The sequence below is a fragment of the Podarcis bocagei genome (genome assembly GCF_964188305.1).
Source record: "Podarcis bocagei genome assembly, chromosome: 5".
Taxonomy (NCBI): domain Eukaryota; kingdom Metazoa; phylum Chordata; class Lepidosauria; order Squamata; family Lacertidae; genus Podarcis; species Podarcis bocagei.
Genome location: NC_138129.1, coordinates 50,593,665 through 50,613,830, shown reverse-complemented (window position 1 = coordinate 50,613,830; position 20,166 = coordinate 50,593,665). Strand labels below are relative to the sequence as shown.

Here is a 20,166-nt window from a genome sequence, read left to right as displayed (position 1 = left end):
TGGAGAGCACAATTGTCATTCACAGAAGCTTAAGACACAGGCCTTTGCAGAAATCTCCATATTCTGCAGTTCACCAGAGGGTTATCACTTGCAGGGGCTGAGTGAGCCACTCCACATGCCATTTGGCCAGAGTAAGACCTAAGGCAGTATTGTGACCCTAGTTCAAATCTCACCTCTGCCATAAATCTGTTAGGTGGCCTTAGGTGAGCCACATCCTCTTAGTCCCAAACCACACCACACCTCCCCCATTTGCAATATGGGATCACAATTCTGAGCTCCACTGATTAGAATGGCATATTATCAAAAGAAATGACATTTGAAAAAATGGCTATAAATTTATGACTGTGGAACTAGTCTAGATGGTTTTGATACTACAATAAACCACTTAGAAAAATCCAAAGCAATTGCTGGAAGCTACGTAGAAGAGAAATTTAAAACTACTGGAGTTAGCAGCAAATTTAAAACAACAGAGCCATTTGAATATTCAGATAGTAACATTTGACCTGAAGAATTTGACTGTTTGGGACATAGAGAAGCATGTTGTGGGCTGGACACACAAGATGATCTCTTACCACATCTGTCCTGTAATCAAGTGCGGAGCAAGCTAGGACTGAAACTGTATAATTAACAGCTACATTCTCAGAGTTTGCCAACAGCTTCAGGGACTGTTAGGCAATGGTCTTAAGAATGTGATCCGAAACACAAGCTTGCAAAAACTTGATCCAAAATATATCCTTGCAAAAAAAAGGGGGGCATGATCATAAGCATTAGTGTATCTCTCCCCAATTCATTGCTTTGGTTAAAACATGATGGTATACTATGTATCTTCTCCTTTCTTTGGTGGGGCAGGCTGCTTGTTAAATATTGTAACAGATTTCTTCTCTTTTCTTCCTTGTGGACAACAACTCTTTTTTAGGACAATAACATTATGTATTAGGATAATAACATTATGTATTTATGTAAATATTAATGTATGGAATTGAAACTGATTACAGTTAGTGATCTATATTATATCTTTTTATTAAACTTTCAATTGAAATTCTCTTAATATATATTTTTAAATGAAAATGAAAAACAAAACAACTATTTTTTAGGAACAAGTGTTTGCTGACCGCCCCCGGGTATTTCAAGAATACCTCATTACAAAATGCTGAACTTTCTCCTGCCTTAATATCAACTTAGAATATAGACTCTACTAAACAGGGTTGTAGGGATAACCAAGATAATGTATGTGAAATACTCTGGGCACCCTACAGCAATACACAAATTCTAAGTATCATCATCGCCTTCCAAAGCAGCATTTGCATGGCTTCCCGTTATCTTTAATCCATAAGAACACAGGAAACTTCTTTATAATACATCAGACTAGTTGCCCATCTAGCTCATTATTATATCCTCTGATCAGCAGTAGCAGCTCTCCAGAGCAGAAAGCAGCCTGCTACCTAATCACTTTATTTAGAGGTGCTGGGGGTTGAAGCTGCCTTATTCCAAGCCAGACTCTTGGTCCATCTAGCTCAGTACTGTCTACACTGACTGGCAGCATCTCTCCAGGGTTTCACACAGGGATTTCTCTCAGCATTACCTGGAGATACTGTAGATATAACCCTGGCCCTTTTACATGGCAAAGCAGTTGCTCTACCACTGAGCCCCAAGAATGTTGGGCTTGCTTCCCTTTCATAGCTTTCTTTTTAGAAAACCCCAGCTTATTCTAGTCTCTCTGCACAATTTAAGAAACTCAGCATGTTGCACTCCTCAGGTGCCCACCAGGCCCCTGTTCTTTGCATTGTCACCTGAAAGACTGCTGGTGCACTCACTCTGTTGCTCTGTTCAGACAGGGAGGCTTTTCATCCACTTCCCCCAGCCAGTGAAACAGGTGTTCAGCTTAGAATGTGCAACCCTATCTGAAGGGCTTGCAAGCTGTGTTGATAGTGTAGCTGAGCAGCTAAGCTTTGAGTGCGCTCTCCTGCTAAGCTAGGATTACAAGCAAGCACAGCTAAAGCCCCAAGCACAGATCCATCAAAACAAAGTCCTCCGAGTTCCTCGTCAATCTAGCTTTATCCATCAGTCAAACATGCAAAAAAGAAAATTATGGGCACCAGCTAAGGAATAAATGGACGTAGTTATATGATGCGTAGCCCACTTTTCCTCCATTAAAGCAGCTTGGCAGCTTTGTTTACTGTGCCTTAAACCATAAATTAAGAGGGTGGGAGGGAGCAGAAAATACACCATATCAGAGAAGCAACAGGAAAGTAATGGTAAGAGCAGCTGCAATATAAGGTATGTTTGCAGGCCAATCACATCCATGGCTACACAGAGTTAAGGAAGGACCTGGCAGGGGCTACAAGAAGAGAGCAAGCTGGGAACCAAGGGAAAGGCGGCAGAGAGGGAAGGAGCCAAAGGGAGAGACCTAACTAAGCAGGGAAGGAAGCAGACAGAGGAGGAGAGAACAGGAAGCAAAGTGGACTTTGATAAGCTGGGAGAAGAAAGGCAGAAACTGCCACCTGCATGAGAGCAGTTAACTGACATTATTGATTTATTCATTCAAGAAATTTGCTGTTGCCAGGCAACCAGTGGCAGCTTGTTCATTTACTGGCGTTGTTAAGTAATCTGCTAATTTTATGAGGTGGTGTTTTGTTTTTTTTAATCAGTCCTACTGAATTCCGTGCAAGTAAGTGCATGTAAGATTGCTGCTTTGGAGACCTTGCCTAAAGAATACCTGCTCAGGCAGCACAGTTTTCACTATTCTTTTATAAACACAAAATAAAAGGGGCAAGATGTGTGGGCTTTATAAGGAGGTTTCTCCACAATCTGGGTGCCAAAACAGCAGAGGAAAAGAACCTCATGCAGGTGCCTATGAGAGATCAGGGATTTTCTGCTGTTGTTTTGGTACCCAGATTGCTTTGCGGGTGAGGGAAAGGTGCAGAAACAAGAGCCGCAGGAGCAAGATTCTGCTTACGGAACAAGCTTTCCCAACTTTTCCATTTCAGATTCCACCTTAACTACTGGGGTAGCTATTGCCTAGTTCGCAATACAACATCTGCAGGGGTGTCCAAACCCCCCAATCCCACCAGCACAACAGATTCTACCTCTCTAGCCCTCGCAAAGTCCTTTCTAATAATCTCAGCAGCTTGCTACACTTTGCTAAAATAGAAAATGGAGTTATGTTTCTCCTCCGTATGACTAGGAGATAATACTGCGATCAGTTCAAGCCACACAAGGTAGCACAGCGGAGTACCCGTCGCTTGGAGGCTGTTTCCCCTGCCAAAGGTTGGCTCCCCTTCCTGGAATAACACAGGGGGAGTGGCACTCACAAGAGGCGAGGCACCTGCACCAGCCAGCGCACATTGTTGGAGTGCACTTTGTGAGCCACAGCCCACTTGGCCAGCTTGTCCCACTCGTCACGGGCTCGGCCATAGATGGAGAGCCTTAGCTCCGCATTCTGATACTTGCTCTCTTCCAGATCAGACATCACCTCCTGCCAGGAGAGAGAGAGAGAAAGAGCTTGTCAGCAAAGGAGCCTCATCAAAGACATCAAAGACTACCCTCATTTGCTACAGAAACACTCTCATGTTTTTGCAGGATGAAACGCATTACAAAGACAATCCAGCGCTTGGACACCTTATACCTTCTTTGCAGGGTAGAATAATTTATCTGCCTGCAATTGATTGCTTGGGCTTCACATGTGCTCTTTGAGACAGCCCCTACTGTCTCAAAATTGACTGCTCTCTTTGCCCTATTTTTTATCCCCAGACAGGTGCGTTGTTATTCCTAATATTCTAGAAAGCAGACAGAGAGTGAAGAAGATCTTGAAACTGAGAATCTTGTCTGCCTTTCATTATTCTTCTGGGAAACCTGCAAGCCCAAAGTGTGATGAATAGAAGAAATCATACTGTGCCTTCCCCTTCCTTCCTCAAGTATGGAAGCTGGCACCAGGGGGTTGGACTCGATGGCCCTTGTGGTCTCTTCCAACTCTATGATTCTATGATTCTATTCAGATTTTGACAGCCCAAGAATGGATGCTCTCCTTAAAAAGCTACGTTTCAAGGCCTCAAGTCTGAGGGCAAAGCAATACTTAATCTGGGGAAAACTCAGAAACCAGGAGGGCTGAAGTAGGCTGCTAGTAGTCAAGAAATCTCAACTGCCCAGCATGGTTCCCTTTTATCTGCCCCATTCTCCTGGTTCACTAGATGCCCTAACTCAATTTGAATGCTCCTCCCAAGTTTTAAAACCACACACAACGCAAGAATAGGGATACAGAGTTTGGATAGCTTATCCAGCACTCTGGCAATAAGTAGAAGCTCCTGGGCACACAACTAAGGAAAGATCAAGCAGTCTGCTTACCTTGATGATATGGGCAAAGTATTTTCCAGAGACTCTGTTGTCTGTCTTGATGAAAATCTCCCGCAGCACAGACTCGCCTATGGGGTTATATTTGGCATTGAACTTGTCAAAGCGATGGAAGGTGTTACGATCCTATTAGAAAAGGCAGCAACAATGATTGTTGTAATTAAGTAACCATGAAGACAAAAGACTGCAATTCTCTTCGTCCCCATTTGGCAAACTGCAAATGACTATATAAGGCCTGTAATAACGTTGTGAAGGCTCTTATTTGACATACCGCATGGACATCAAGCGTGTCTACGCTGAGATCATAAGCTGTGAGATTCATGGTCTCAAAGACCTCCTTTAGAGTTTGCTCCTTGCCCTTCTCCACATGCACAATCTCCTCCAGGTGCTTCTTCATAGCCCGCTTGATGAAGCGCAACAGGTGCTTCTGGTTCATGCAGGATGATGCATGGATATGCGTGTCCACCTGCTCAAGAGATCAGTGGTTAAGAATGTGGGCCAGAAAGCCCAGAGCTCAAATCTGACCTTGGCCATTGACCCACCAGCTGGCTTTAGGGAAATCCATTATCTCTAAGCTCCAATCCCTAACCTTAAAACACGGGCAACTCCCATCAGCCCTCATCACTGGCAACACTGCCTGGAATTGATGGGAACATGAGTCCAAACTATCTGGATGGTCATAGGCTTCCCACCTGTTTTAAGGACTAAAATAAAAATTAAAAATATATCTGTAAATAAATGCTTATTATTCAGCCACCATGACACTTCTTGCCACTATGGTTGCCTGGAAGACCCTCAAATGGGCAGGGAACCATTTGTCAGGCCATCTAAGGAAGCAGGGTGCCAAAACAAGCCTTTGAAAGAGAGTGCCTGTTTGTTAAGAGGTACCAATGGAGAGGGGCCCACATCTCCATCAGACTTGCTATTCCTTCCTTTGGCATTGCAGAGGCCAGGCAGTTTGGGCTGTAGCGACTGAGCATTCTGCAGTAACGGCTGGGGTTCCCAAGAGTCCAGTCCAGTGTGGTACAAGCATTCTTTGTAATGAAAACTACAGGCACATACTCCTGAAACACAGAATGTCGGTACCTTCCGGATATTGTAGAAATCGCGGTGCGGAACCCTCTTCTGAGCTGCCAGTTCTTTCATCTCATTGAGCAGGACGTGCATCTGGAACTTTGAACTCAGGTACTGCAAGCGTCTGTAGCAGAAGGATTTTCTGTCCAAACATTAGAAAGGAGGTTTAGTTCACCACACCAAAATCAGACCTTCACCTTCTCAACATAGTAGCCAGCACTGTAAATCATGAAAACCTTATTCGGGGTTTAAATCTATGCTTGCAGAAGGCTCAGGCTAGTGCATTTGTCATTTCTAATGTGGTCTGGGTGGGTGGGTAATTACCAAAGACATAAGGGAGCGAATTGTAAGGAATTCCATAACATCAGAATACATTGCCATGCGAGGTGAGGTCCATATTCCAGCCAGCTCAACAAGGATCAGACATATACTGCAGAGAAATTCCAAAGCAAGCCATGTTGATCCTTACTGTAAGTTCCTGGCATCTCGTAATCAGAAGTGTATACTTACTCTCAGTTTGACCATGAAGTTTGTACTTCAGGTTATCATGGCAAGTAGCAATCACCAGAACTACACCTCATGAATTTACTCAGGCCTTTTCCTTGAAAAAAGGGGTTTGATGCTAGTTTTCCATGATAGTTACCAGATAGGCTCACATCCACCCTGCTTGGATGTGAGCCTAACCACATTTAACTGAATTGTCATTTGGAAGAAGGAGCTTGCTCCTGCACGTAAAGATGAAAGAAATAAAAGAATGGCATCACTTACATTGGACCATTGATGATCAGAGCCATTAGGACATTCATGTCAGCAATGAACTCCTGCAGGTCAGGGTAAGGCAAGTCTAGTTCTGTGGTCCTTTAAAAAAAATAAAAAAGAGGCAAAAGATGAAACAAGATCACAGACACAAGTAAACAAGAATCAAGAGAGCTATGTTGTCCAGATGTGTGTTTTGCATAGTTCTATGTGTAAAATGAGAGGAAAAGCCAAGATCAGCCCTGCAAATAGCACAAAACGAAGATCTCTCTCTAAAATTATTAGTTAGAACTAAAGGGGAGGAAGCTACTAAAGAAGGCTCAAGAGAAAATTGGCGAACAAGATGCTCAAAATATAGAATTTGGTAGTTATTACCACTGCTTCAAATTGAAATTGCCAGAATATCCAGCTGCTCACTACACCAACTCTGTTAAATCAGGTTAACTGATATTTCCATACAGAGTAGAAAATTAAGATTCCTGAGAACATTCACTTTAAAAGAAATTGTAAGGCATTAGCAGTTACTATTATGGAAATGCATTGAGAAAAACACAGATGGTTTCTGGGACAGACTCCTGTTCTTTATTGTATGTATGCTCTTTTATTGTATGTATATTGTATTTTCCTCCCTTATCTATGCCCGTTTTCCTGCTATGTCAGTATTTAATCAAAAATCACAACTAGGGTTCAAGCTTGAGGAACTTCCATTTCATGCAAAACTATCCCATGCAAGGTTCAAGGTTTTGTCCAGGAAGTCCTGTCTAGCTGTATTATTGCGTTCATTCCTTCACCTTGGTTGCTTGCAACAATTTAGCTAGGTGTCTGGAACTGGTTAATAGCTATTTTGCTAGAATATGATGTTTTTTAAATTCAGTTTTATTGTATAGTACTCTGAATATGTAAAAAAGAAAAAGATATAACAATAAAGTTTTCATACATTTTACTGATTTGCTTAATCTAGTTTGAAAACAGCATGTGCTGTTGGTTCAAATAACGAACAGGCCCAATTAAAATGTGGATCTGCCTTTCTGTGCTCTCAAAGCTGTGTAGGCGGTTGTCAATCACACCTTCTTCCCCAGCTCCTGTAGTATAAATATTCCCTTCTATACTTTCCAAGGGCAAATGGATACAGGGAAGAAAGCACAAGATTCAGTGATTTCAACAGTGTTCATTATCAGACATCATGTGTGCATTTATTACGATTTGCATGAGAACAGTGTTTTCACAAGATGCTGCATAAGAATATGGAGCTAGACTTCCTAAAAGCTCAGGATGTCTATAGATGAATTTTCACTTTCATTAGGCATATGCCATTTCTATAGATACTTGAGCTAAATGCATCCAAGATTCCCAGCTACAGAGAAAACAGGGAATAACTTGGCCATTTAGGTGTGGGCCATGGATAAAATCACCGTGAATGACCTCTGCTCACCTCCAAATTTTACCTGTCACTAAAGAACATATTTTCCTAGAATCACTGTTAGCATACCAAGGCATCTGTACCCAGCAAGATATTGCCATGCCTTCTCCCATTCCCCCTTACTTGTCGGTGATGTCCTGCTTAGTGTACACATGGACTACTCCATTGACCATCTTCAGGCCAAAGCCAAGGTCTCCAGGCATTGATTCAGGGTCACACTTCTCATAAGGATGCTGGTTTGTAAACGGCGAGTGCCCTGAAGCATCTGCAACACAGGAAAGAGCAAATGAGAGGCTATACTTTTGCTTCATCACTACGGATATTTCACCTCCTATTTTAAACAGAAAACCAAAATACAAAAAATAAAACTAATTATTCTCAAGAACCATCTCTCTCCTTGAAGTTGATGGCACATTCCCTTATCCAGTTATTGTTTGTCTGCTTGCTTGCTTACTTGTTTAGCAAGAGTTGGTGAGAAAGAAAAGCTAGCACAAGGGGCACAAAACAAGCAAGTTACAGATAGGTAGCCGTGTTGGTCTGCCATAGTCAAAATAAAAAAATTCCTTCCTGTAGCACCTTAAAGACCAACTAAGTTAGTTCTTGGTATGAGCTTTCGTGTGCATGCACACTTCTTCAGATACACTGTATATCTGAAGAAGTGTGCATCTGAAGAAGTGTGCATGCACACGAAAAGCTTATACCAAGAACTAACTTAGTTGGTCTTTAAGGTGCTAAAACAAGCAAGCTCAGTGATGGTTGTTCGGCTACAGAACATGACGGATCAAGTCAATATGGGACGGCACAGCCTCACTGGGTCCCAGTCACACCATCTCTCCCAATCATCCAAGGCTGATTCCATGGGAGCACAGAAACCTTGTAGAATGTAGTTAATGGGTATAAAGTTCCATTTTTCTCATAATCTCTGTACGTTTTTTTTTGAGAGCAAGCAAGTTTCTAGTTCTCATGACATAAGATACATTTTGAAATGTGGGGGCAAAGTCTACTGAACTCTCGGAATCCAGAGGCGTAGCTGCCACTGAACATTTGCTAGAACTTCAACACCCCACATAAGCTCCTTGCCCCCCAAAGACTAATAAAATCTGAATAAAATGAATCTGGGGGGGGGGGGAATTACCCAAATGTACCCAACTGGAACCCAACAGTTGCAGAATTCAGCATTTCTCAGCACACGGCCCTACACTCACCCCATAGCTATAGCATCTTTCCATGGGATCACTTAAAAAATATTTGTAGTTGAGCCCTTGGAGACATGAAGAGATGACCCATTAGATCTTGCAGCTACCCAGTCTTGCCTACCCCAAAGCTGGAGGCAATGTACGACTTGTCCTCACAGCCCTCCTTGGGTGTGGGAGAGGAGGGGAGCTGCCTCTGGACCATGCCCTGACTTCCACTACCTGCTGGCCTTTCAAGGGCATCATCAATACCATGACCACCTTGTAAGTAGCCAGGGACCAATCTAAACCTTCTCCATGTTCCTCTTCCTGTCTGCCACTTTAGGCACCTCCCTTACTGGAATGACTTTGCTGAAAGGAAGGCCCTCTCACACACAGGCCCCAGATTCAGACCTCACCTCCAGCCCCAGGGGTCTCGGGGATCTCCTCATACATCCTGGGGGCCAAAGGCCTTTCTGAAAGGTCTTGTAGGAAGCGGGCTGTGGTCTTGCAGAAGCTTTGCAAAGAATGCCCCATATACTTCTCCCGAATGAACAAGGCCTTCACCACACTCTTGGCAGCATCCAGCAGGTCTGTGAAAGGCACCTGGGGGGGGGGGGAGAGAGCAAAAGAAAAACAGTTAGCTGAACTGGGAACAGCACTTATCAAGGAATCATGATGGGCAGGCTAGGAAACAGATGGCGTGAACCGCTAGACAAAAATACATAACATATCAATAATAATAATGTCTCCAATAAGGCAAATCTATCAAGTGCAAATTTCAAATAACCACAAAATGATAATTGATCCATTCAAACTATATAAAGAAGGTCAGAAAATCAAAACAACAGCCAGAAGGAAGTCTTCAGAGATTCACTGCATAAAATGGAAAAACACAGGGACTGAGTTAGGTAACTAACTGCTTCGCAAGATAGCGATCAAAAGCCAGTTTGCATGCAGAACTTCAGTATCCATAAATAAATACAATGAAAGTGCAATACAGGTGCTGCAGCTTCTTCGTGCTAAATCAAATCACTCCAGAGGTTCCTAACAGACAGTTCAGTTAATCATAGTTTAGTGTCATTCAAACCATAAACTGGGGTTAATGTTGACTATGGTTTGTAGTTGGCTTGTTTCAAACAAACCATGATTAACGTTATCCACAGCGAACACTGAAACACGAGATTAAGCAAAAACAGAAGTAAAAGCGTCTGAATTCCAGAAGGAGGGGGAAAGAGGGAGTGTGTGAGCCAGAAGCTCACATAGGCTCATTCACAGCACACTAAGCTGAAGTTTAGCCAAGTATCCAAATGGAACCACTGGGTGAAGTTAGGCGAGCTCCTCTTCTTAGCCCCAAACTCCCATCTGCAATTTTGGGGGGGTATAACACTTACAACATGGGTGTTTAAAAACATCAAAGTTAGAAAATTGTTTTAATACTTGAAATAAATTAATAATAAACAATTTCCCACAATGGCTGTGCCCAAAGTGACTCACAGCAAACATTCAAAACATCAAACTACAAAGCACCAAAAATACAAACATACAAAATACAGAGCCTGTCAGTAAATTCTATTTGCCCAGCTGGTTTATTAGATGGGTTGCATATTTTTACCAGCAGCTGCTCTCCAGGGGCTCAGGCAGACAGAGGCCTTTCCCATTCCCTGCTACCTGATCCTTTAAAGTGGAGATGGCAGGGATTGAACCTGGGACCTTCTGCATGCAAAGCACAATGTGCTCTAGCACTGAGCTAAGGCCCTTCCAGGGCTAAACCGGAGCCATTTCCTGCCTGGAGGCTATCTGATTGCTGTCAGAAAGCAGCATGTTGTAGAGCAGTGGTTCCCAACCCACCTGCCCCCCTAAACATTGAGGAACACATTGTCAGACCACGGAATGATTTCCCTGTCTGCTGCAGCAGTTGTAAAGCACTGTGCTGGATGCTGCATGATTTTTAATTGCATTTTTTTACAAACATAGCATGGATCACTCGCATGAAGCTTGTAGACCACCGTCTGTGGCAGAGCCTTTGCAGGAGACTGTGGTTGGGTGCAAATGGATGGCTAGTTTCTGAATCTGTCAGCCTTACCCCGCACGTCTCTTCTCCGGAGATGGTGACCCTCTGGAACTCCCTTTCCAGAGGCACATCCCGTTCTTTGGGATACTGGTCCACCAGGTCCTCTCCCTGCTCCTTAAACAATCTGGGGGGAGAAGAAAGAAAGGGAAGAGTTGAGGGAGCAACAGTAAATGACAGATTTGGCTCTGCCGGTATCCTGCCGTGCTCACTGGAGTCCCCTTTTCGAAAGAGGTCCTTCAAGACATCAAAGCAGGACGTACCACACACAAAACACGTTCAAGACAGGGACAACCTCCCCGCCAACCACAGGGAGGCAAGCCCTGAACTACGGAAAGGGGTGGAGACAGTCATGGACACCTGACAGCTTCAGAACCTTGGACAGTCAAACAGGTTGCCCACGTAGCAGGAAGGTGGTTCCTGCTCCTCAGGGGAGGGCTCTTTCATTTTGCACAGCTTCACCAGATGACCAATTGCCCCTTTCCGCACTGCATGAAGTCAATCATCTGGCAGAACCAGAAGCAGAGCAAGGGCCTGAAGAAGCTGGTCTCCAAGGGACCCCCTGACAAGGACCTTGCTGGGCTTACTAGGGACCTGAGCTGCTCAGCCAGCACCATGAAAAGAGGGGAGGTGGGGGAAGAAATATAAAACACAGAGACAAGAGGCTGGCTCCACCCACTGCACCTGCCATGAAAAGAATCATCACCGTTATAATAAAAAGACAGGAGGGAAATGGAGCTCAGAGCAAAGGAACAAGGGAAAGTGACCAGCAGTGGAAAGGGAGGAATCCCCCGCTCAGCTGTGTCAAGAGCCATGGTGGGCTCGGGACCAAAGGCACTTCTGCCTGCCCTAGTTGCCATGGGGCTTCCCAGCTTCTCAGTCTGAACAGCATCTACTTCTCAGAAGGGATTGCCAAACTAAAACACCGAACTTTCATTCTCCTCCAGGAGGCGAGGGGAGATTCACTTCATCCATTTACACCAGGCAAGTCTAACAGGTAGATCGTGGTCTACCGGTAGATCACTGGATGCCTGTGGTAGACCACTGGTAGATCATTGGCTCCCCCCAAAGAAGCTCAACAGGGCTTTCCTCCCTAAAAAAGCCCAATAACTTTGACCTGAACCCCCCAAATTGGGGTAGATCACTGCCAGCTTTTAACTCTGTGAGTAGATCGCAGTCTCTTGGGAGTTGGCCACCCCTGATTTACACCATCTTTCCACTCTGAAGTCCAATTCCAAGCCTGCTTCCAGGCTGTCTGGCATGTCTCTCAGTCACTGCTGGTAAGATCAGAGCCCTACTTGGACATTTGGGGCAAAATAATGTGGACTTAAGATGGAGAGGCGAGGGATACAAATGCAAGCCCCCCCCCCCAACTTCCTTGTGCCTCCTGGTCCCACTTCGGACTATCCCATGTTGTACAAGGTCTGCTGGGGGATTTCTAAGCATGTTCCACATAGAATCCCCCCACTTTAGAGCTTTGCACTGATTGTAGGAAGGTCTGAACAGGAGCTGGCATGCACTGGGATTTTGAGGGAAGGTGCAAGGGTTGTGTATGCATGCCTCTGCCTCCTCCCCATTTTAAGCCTGCACAAGGCAGTTCAAAATGCCTGCACATGGCTTAGTTTGACTTAGCAGTACCTGCACCTAATTAATTGACCACACACCCAGCGGTGTGATTGAGAGTGGGAATGTGCCACATGCAGGTGGATAGAACTCTTGCAAGAGTGTCACTTCCTTTGTGCCTGCCAAGGTGGGGAGAGGATGAGGATGCAGCCTGCAGGGTGCTCCCGCTCCCACCCCTGAGTCAAGGGCAGAGAGAATTAATGCCAGGCACTCACTGTAAGTCAGCAGCACTGTCAATTTTCAGGAAGTCCTGTTTGGCTCTGAGTAAAATGTCAGGTTCTAGTCTGAGGATAAATGGGAAGTGGAGGCCAAGGCCAAGACAGGAACAAACAGAGAGACAGAAAGAAAGAGAGAGAGGGGAAGAGAGAGAGAGACACACACAAACAAAGAGAGAGATGAGGAAATGTGGAGGAAGAAAAGGAGAAGAGAAGGAGAAGAAAAAAAGAAAACACTAGCATTAATACAGAAACCAACACCAGAAATGGCAGACACTGTACAGCAATATTCACCAGCTATGGGAGACAGAAGAGAATGGATTCAAAAGGCCTAGGACAGACATCAAAACCAAACCATGGTTTGGCCATCAGGAAAGTGCTGCTGATTTGAATAGTAAGTCCCTCCTCATCCATGGCAACCAGTTTGCCATGAAGATCAGGCAAACCACCCCCACCTGAACCAGAAAGTATAGCTCAATGTGAGTTTCTGGTTCTGGTGCGGAGGCAAACTATGGCCAGTGGTAACCATAATTTGATCAATCCAGACATTATGCCAAAGCATGGTTACCACAACCCAGGAAGCGGAGAAGGGAAGCAGTGTGTGCATGGAGAAGAGGGAGCAAATGCTCCTACAGCACACTTCCAACAGCCTAGGCATGGTTAGGTCACAAGATCTGTACTGGGCCATATTTGTCCTCTCTCCAGTCCTGGTTTCTAAACGAATCTAGCCACCTCTGGGCAGATAGAGCTGGAAGAAATCCAGAGGCCTTTATTTGCCTGCTGGTAATGTAGATAACCACAAAGCAATCCCACCAGTGAAAAGCCTCTGGGCACCCAAGACAGACCATAAGCAGGACGAGCGTTGTGTAAAACTGCCAGGTACAAACGCACACACATACAGTTATGTATATGCACACACACACACAGCCATGTCAATGGCAGGCATCCTAGCCAACGTCCGATGTGCACCTCTTTGGACCACCTATGTCTTCTCCATTAAGCCTGTTCCCCGAGTTACAGCAATCTATTCTAGGTTGCAGCTAAGGGTTCCCCATTTGGCTTCTTGCCACCTTTCTCAGTTCTCAACTGCTCATATTCATCCAGTTGTCTTTGTTCATGAATTTCTCTGAAATGCACCTTCCTACTCTTGGAAATACCAAACCAAGGAGCCAGACGAAGACCAAGAAGCATCACAGCAACTTACTTCACATCCTGGCTGATTTGCCGCTCCAGCCGTTGGCGCCTCTCCTCCAGCTGTTCAATGGGGCTGTCTTCTGGGAATTCATAGGGGGCACTGCGCATATCACTCTCAGCCAACGAACGGCAGAACAGCTCCTGTGGGCACAGCAGCACAACAGTGCAGTCGACCGGGGCAGGGAGGAGCAGTTAAGCCTCCCACATAACAAACCTCTGACAAGCAATGCGGACACCAGCATGGAGAGTCCACTAAGAGGGACTCCCTGGAGTCTGTCTGCTGAGATGGGAATACTCTGCCAGCATCCATGAAAGTATTGTGGGTGGGATCCATGCCACAATGCCTGCTTTTTCAGGGCAGGAATTCACAATGGGGTCACCAACGCAGTGACTTTCAATTGCCTGAGTGATGACTGTTAGATGAACTTCACTGCTGCTGGTTTCCCATTGCCCAGGTCATCAAAAGGTGCATTAATGATTAATATATCTCAAGGTCCCCGTCTCCCCTGCTGCCTTCTCCAGCATGTTTCTGACACATGGATGTGTCAACATCAGGAAACGACAGCTGCTGAGCCATCAAGCAGGCCCTAATTTCTTCCTACAAAGGTCAGGTGGAAGCTAGAGCAGGCAGATTCAAACACTTCCATACCACCACCAGTGCTCACATCCAGTATCTCTCTGCTTAGGACCATGCCTCACATTTAAGTTGTAAGATATACACTTTACAGACCTGTACTGTGAATCCACTAAAGCCATAACAAGTGTATATTCAAGCCTGTGAGGTGGGGTTAATCTACATCATGCCACAATGCTTTTCTACAGTGTGCATACGACATTTATGTACTTCAGGTATTGTGATTTTAATAAGTCTGTACCATGGACCCATTAAAATCAGCACGTGACGTGAGCTCCACCAACAGGCTCTATGACACTTCTATCAGTCTGGGACCAGAAAGAGTGAAGGCAGACCTAACATCTTCAGTGTGGCAAAGGTAGATTGAAATGACATTTCCTGCCTTGAAAATGAATGCACATTTTAATGTCCTAGACCTGGGGTGAGATACCCATGGTCTGGCCAGATTTCCTACAGCCCTCTAGGTGCCCTGCCAACCATCAGCTGTTCAGCAGAAATGGAAAGAGGATGTGTAACCGTGGCTCCTTCCTCTGCAAGGTCACAGCAAACTTGTTTTCTTTGCAGAAATGCAAAAAGTAGTCCACACATTTTGCAATTGCTGGATCTCAATTTTGGGGAAGGACTTGCAATTCAGCTGTGAATTGAACATATTTGCATTATCACACTAGAATTACTGAGCCTTTTGGATAGGCAGTACAAATACAGTGGTACCTCGGGTTAAGAACTTAATTCGTTCTGGAGGTCCGTTCTTAACCTGAAACTGTTCTTAACCTGAGGTACCACTTTAGCTAATGGGGCCTCCTGCTGCCGCCGCACGATTTTTGTTCTCATCCTGAAGTAAAGTTCTTAACCCGAGGTACTATTTCTGGGTTATCAGAGTCTGTAACCTGAAGTGTCTGTAACCTGAGGTACCACTGTATAGGAAGTTCAATGTATTTTTTTAAAAAAAGTCTATGAAGGAAATGGAAAGTATAACTTGAAGGGAGCTAGTAATAATTAAAAATATGCCTCTGCTTCCATGATATGCGTGGTGTTATGAGAGAGAAAGAGAAATTGTGTGTGCATCAAGGGTTTATGATTTTGTGTGGATCTGGCCCCACCTGGTTCAGGTATATGGCTCCACAGCTTTTCTGCTAGGGCAATGTGACCCTCAGCCCCCCGCCCCGAAAGTCCCCCCACCCACCCATGTTCAAAAGCAAGGTATGAAGGAAGGAGACAGACAGCTCTCATGAATCACGAACAAAGGACAAGATCTTGCTATGGACATTTCCATACTGCAACTAAAGAGCCCTGAAGCACAAGCAGCAAGAAAGCGAGCTGCGCTACAAAGAGACATGAGCTGGGAAGTGCTGAGTCAGGCTTGCTCTGCAAGGATTTCCCCCAATAAATCAGACAAGCAATTCAATTACTTAGCCTGCCAGTAGGTCGATCAAAATGCATTTTCAATTAATTCACTCGGGTACCCGATTCTTGAAAGCTTGCCTGTGGTAAGTTCACTCTTTAGATAGCTAAAGGCAAAAAGCCAAATTTCTGTGCCAGCAATTACAATGGAAACATCTGTTGCATAGGTTAAAGGGTATCAGCATCAGAATTACTGACCACTTGCCGGTGACCCGCAAATTCCCCAGTTGAAATTATGGACCTTTTCAGTCTTTCCAACTGGGAGAGAATGCACCCAAGAGCCCATCCAGACAAAAAGTCTGGCCAAAGTACTCCTGTAATCGCTCTCCCTGACAATGGCTCAGTTCACACTCCAGCAAGAGATTGCTCACCTATTACTGAGGTTGAAAAAATTGTTCTGATTGCCTGAAACAGGAAGCCTGGAACTGGATCACGCAATAAGGGGAACATAACAAGAGCTTCTCTTTTTTCTTGCTCCTCCTTTCTCTTGTAATGCTGTGATTAGCAGGACAGTTCATCACTCACAGAGATTCCAGCTACTCCAGAAACCATTAAGTGCACATGGGACAGACTCTGCCAGGCTTTGAGGCTGGGTTTAGGCTAATGCACATTTGCTGTGAGCATGCCACGTCTGGACTTGGAAGTAGCAGAGTCCCAGAACTGCACAAGATTTGCCTGCCTTAGAATCTGGCATCCCCAACCAGTGGACGAAAACAGCCAGTGTGGGCTGCAAGCAGTGCTAGGTCCACCTTTCCTTTATGCCACAATTAAAATTGGGAGACGGTGGAATCATTATGGCAGTGGAGACCACGTAACAACACTTTATGCCTCAACTGCAGGGTGGCACTAACTGGCACAATGTGGCAACCTGGCCCTCTGGGAAGCACCCCAACAAAACCTCACTACAAGCACACTCAGTGAGAAATAACTCCCAAACATCAGGTTGGATACAGAGGTGATCCTAGGAAAGCAAAACTGTACTTCAGCCAAGGTGTCAAACCAGCAGAAGCTTCCACAAACAGAAGGGGAGGGTGATTTATTCCCACAGCCCCTCCACCTCCCATACACCCACCACCACCAAGCACAATTCCCAGGGGCACAGGAGATAACAAGAGGAACTGGCAAAGATTACCTCCCTCTCAGCTTCCATTTGCAGGAGTTGAAAGCAACCCACTCATTACCTCCAACAGTGAAAGGCTGCGTGGATTATTCCCCCCCCCCCAATCTTTGCAAATGCAAGAGGAATCGCATGCATTTGTCAGAGTTCAGGGTTACAAGCTTGTTTCATAAAAAAGCAATCAAAGGAAAAGAGGAACTCGGGGCCAGTAGGTATAACTCTGAGGTTATAAAACAGGAAAGCAACAGCAATGAAGAAGTAACATTACCTCGGCTATCTCTTTGTACTTGCCATCCATGGAGGTGCGCAGGTCAACAGGAAAATGCTTCAGGCAGTGGGGAGGCCCTGGGAGGGAGCGCGCAGGCTGCAACTGGCGGGACCGTGGCCCTCCGTGGATCTCTGTGGAAAATATGAGACAGCAGTCAGGGAGATGAGAGAAAGCCACGGCCCTGATCAGAACAATTCAAGGGAAGAGGAGAAATTTAATCAAACACAGCCTCTATCAGTTCTCTCCAACCCGGTGCCCTCTAGATGTTCCGGACTATGATTTCCATCAGTTCCAGTCGGCAGCGGCTGGTAATTTTGCCTGGATCAGAACTGAGAACTGCCGTGGGACAGTCCTGCTTTCCAAGAAACATCTGCAAAAGGTTTCTGCAGATTAGCAGACACCCCACCACCATCATTTCGTTTGAGAAACTGCTAAAACACTTGGCTTTACCATCACTCCCTTCTCACTCCACATCATCCATTTGAAGGAAGCAGGTTGTGGCTGCTGGTACTGTAATTAACAAACAAACAACTTTATTACCCTGCCTTCACACTAAGGTCCCAGGGGTGGGCTGCATTGATTAAAATTACATCAGAAGTTTTAAAAACTTACAATAAAAAATGCAACCACACACACAAATAGAGTGGGTCCTGAAAATATACATCTCAGGTGTCAAGGCCAGGGAAAAGGGGTGATAAGATGATGACACTATAAAAGGTAAAGGACCCCTGGGTGGTTAAGTCCAGTCAAAGGTGAATCTGGGGTTGTGGCGCTCATCTCGCTTTCAGGCCGAGGGAGCCGGCGTTTGTCCACAGACAGCTTTCCAGGTCATGTGGCCAGCACGACTAAACCATTTCTGGCGCAATGGAACACCGTGATGGAAGCCAGAGTGCATGGAAATGCTGTTTACCTTCCCGCTGCAGCGGTACCTATTTATCTACTTGCACTGGCGTGCTTTTGAACTGCTAGGCAGGAGCTGGGACAGAACAACGGGAGCTTATCCCGTCGCAGGGATTTGAAGCGGCAACCTTCCAATCGGCAAGCCCAAGAGGCTCAGTGGTTTAAACCACAGGGCCACCCACGTCATATATAAGCCAATATAATGTACTAATTCTACTCTTTCCATCCTTTTGCTTCAGGAAGTGGCTCAGGAATGTATTCAAGCTAAGATGTTAGAGCAATTGGTACACACAGAAATGGCAAGCACATACTACCTCTGCTGAACCTCACCATCCTTCAAAGGAAAATTAAACTGCCAAGTTCACTTTCTGGCAATCCTTCCCAAAAGCCTTTTTCACATCTGTGCACACTGAGAAGTATGAAGCTGCTAGAACTCAGACTGGCCCAGGGCATCAACAGAGCAAAGATGCTACTGAAAATTGACATTGGAATCGGAACTAGTCTTGTGGCACCTTAAAGACAGATGTGTTTATCATGGTGTGACCTTCCCTGGATTAGTCACCAGATGCAACAAAAGAAAAATAACAGAAACGGAGCAACTCTGATTGCCGCTCGTAACCCATCCCTTACCATGTCCAATGAATGGCAGTTATTGACAAAAAGCAGGAAATCCTCTGTGAGATATGCCCAATTTTATGTTATTTTCTGGTCTCTGTTAACATAGCCCAGGTTCATCAGTTCCTGAGCTGTGTTTACCAGTTCCAAGAGGAGCCCACCATTTAAAATAAAAGGAAATGGCACAAGCACTATTTGATCCATTGGTTCACCATCCACCCCCAAGGGTCACTCGAAGCCCGCACTCAAATTGCCAGCTGTCAGTCTGTGTCCCAGGGCCCCAGACCTTGCAAATGCCCAAGAACTATCTTATGATCCACCCGCCTCTGTTTGCCATTTTCAGCTGCTCTGCTACCAGGGACAAGGGTTGGGTCTGGAATCCACCGTTATATTGGCATTATGAGAAGAGTTCCCAGACATCTCCTTCCAGGCCTGGCCATTCATTTCCTGAATATGCAGTCACATATTAATTTTGGCAGATTACATAATATGCACAATTGTTGCTTTATTCAAGCTCACAACAGCCATGCAAAATAAGCCACTCCTACTCCCATTGAACAGATGCAGGATTGAAGGCGAGACTTCCTCAAGGGCAGCAACTGTATGTTCCTGGCCCAGCAGGGATTTAAAGTCAGACTCTGGATAGGCAACCAGCATATGCTATTCAGCTGGACCCCACCATGTCTCAAATGTCGGTTCTCAAAGTGATCCAGTCACCTCAAAATACTGGAAATGCCACTGAGCTGAGGACCAGATCTCCTTTCAAATGGGAAAGAATCCCTTATCAACTGGCATCACCTTTTATTGGGCTTTTTCAATGCCATTCCTCCTAGCATTTGTGACAACCACAAAGCATTTGTGACAACCAAAAACCACGGTGCAGATGGAGGACTCCAGCTCGGAGATGAAAATACTTACTGCCATACTTAACAAGGAATTTCTGGCAGGGCCAGGAACTGACTATGCTAGCTAAAAATGAACAGATGCTATAGCTTTTCTTGAAGAACAAGGACACAGAAACTGCGGCCCTGAGGATGTTGTTGGACTACAGCTCTCACCACCCCTCACTAATGGGCATGCTGGCTATGGCTGATGAGAGCTGGAGTCCATGGAGGACCACACAGTCCCCATCCCTGTTGTAAAAAGATAAGGCTCCTCACCATCACGCCCAGTTAAAAGGATCCCATTTCTCACCAGCTTCAAGACTCTTAGCGTCTACTTTGAGGTTGAGAAGCACTAAAAACAATAACAGGTATCCCATCCCTTCTAAAAGTTTAAACTAGTTGGTAAGGCTTGCCCTACCACTTGTCTGATGTAGAAATAATAATCAGCTTCCAGCCTGGAGACGAGTACCTTAAG

At 45.2% G+C, this 20,166-nt stretch overlaps 1 protein-coding gene across 4 annotated transcripts in view; it reads right to left on the bottom strand.

The window, feature by feature from the left end:
* Positions 1 to 20,166, bottom strand: part of AMPD2 (adenosine monophosphate deaminase 2) — a 49,621-nt gene that overhangs the window by 9,941 nt on the left and 19,514 nt on the right. For 3 of the 4 annotated variants that reach the window (XM_081194161.1, XM_081194160.1, XM_081194163.1), the window contains exons 2-12: positions 17,293 to 17,423; positions 13,883 to 14,013; positions 12,679 to 12,747; positions 10,856 to 10,967; positions 9,189 to 9,375; positions 7,721 to 7,862; positions 6,190 to 6,279; positions 5,434 to 5,563; positions 4,619 to 4,813; positions 4,342 to 4,473; positions 3,312 to 3,475 (exon numbers count right to left, since the gene is read on the bottom strand). In XM_081194161.1, the coding sequence (XP_081050287.1) occupies positions 3,312 to 3,475; positions 4,342 to 4,473; positions 4,619 to 4,813; positions 5,434 to 5,563; positions 6,190 to 6,279; positions 7,721 to 7,862; positions 9,189 to 9,375; positions 10,856 to 10,967; positions 12,679 to 12,747; positions 13,883 to 14,013; positions 17,293 to 17,423 (1,483 nt within the window). The remainder of the gene's footprint in view (positions 1 to 3,311; positions 3,476 to 4,341; positions 4,474 to 4,618; positions 4,814 to 5,433; positions 5,564 to 6,189; positions 6,280 to 7,720; positions 7,863 to 9,188; positions 9,376 to 10,855; positions 10,968 to 12,678; positions 12,748 to 13,882; positions 14,014 to 17,292; positions 17,424 to 20,166) is intronic. The other variant, XM_081194162.1, reaches the window with a different exon arrangement.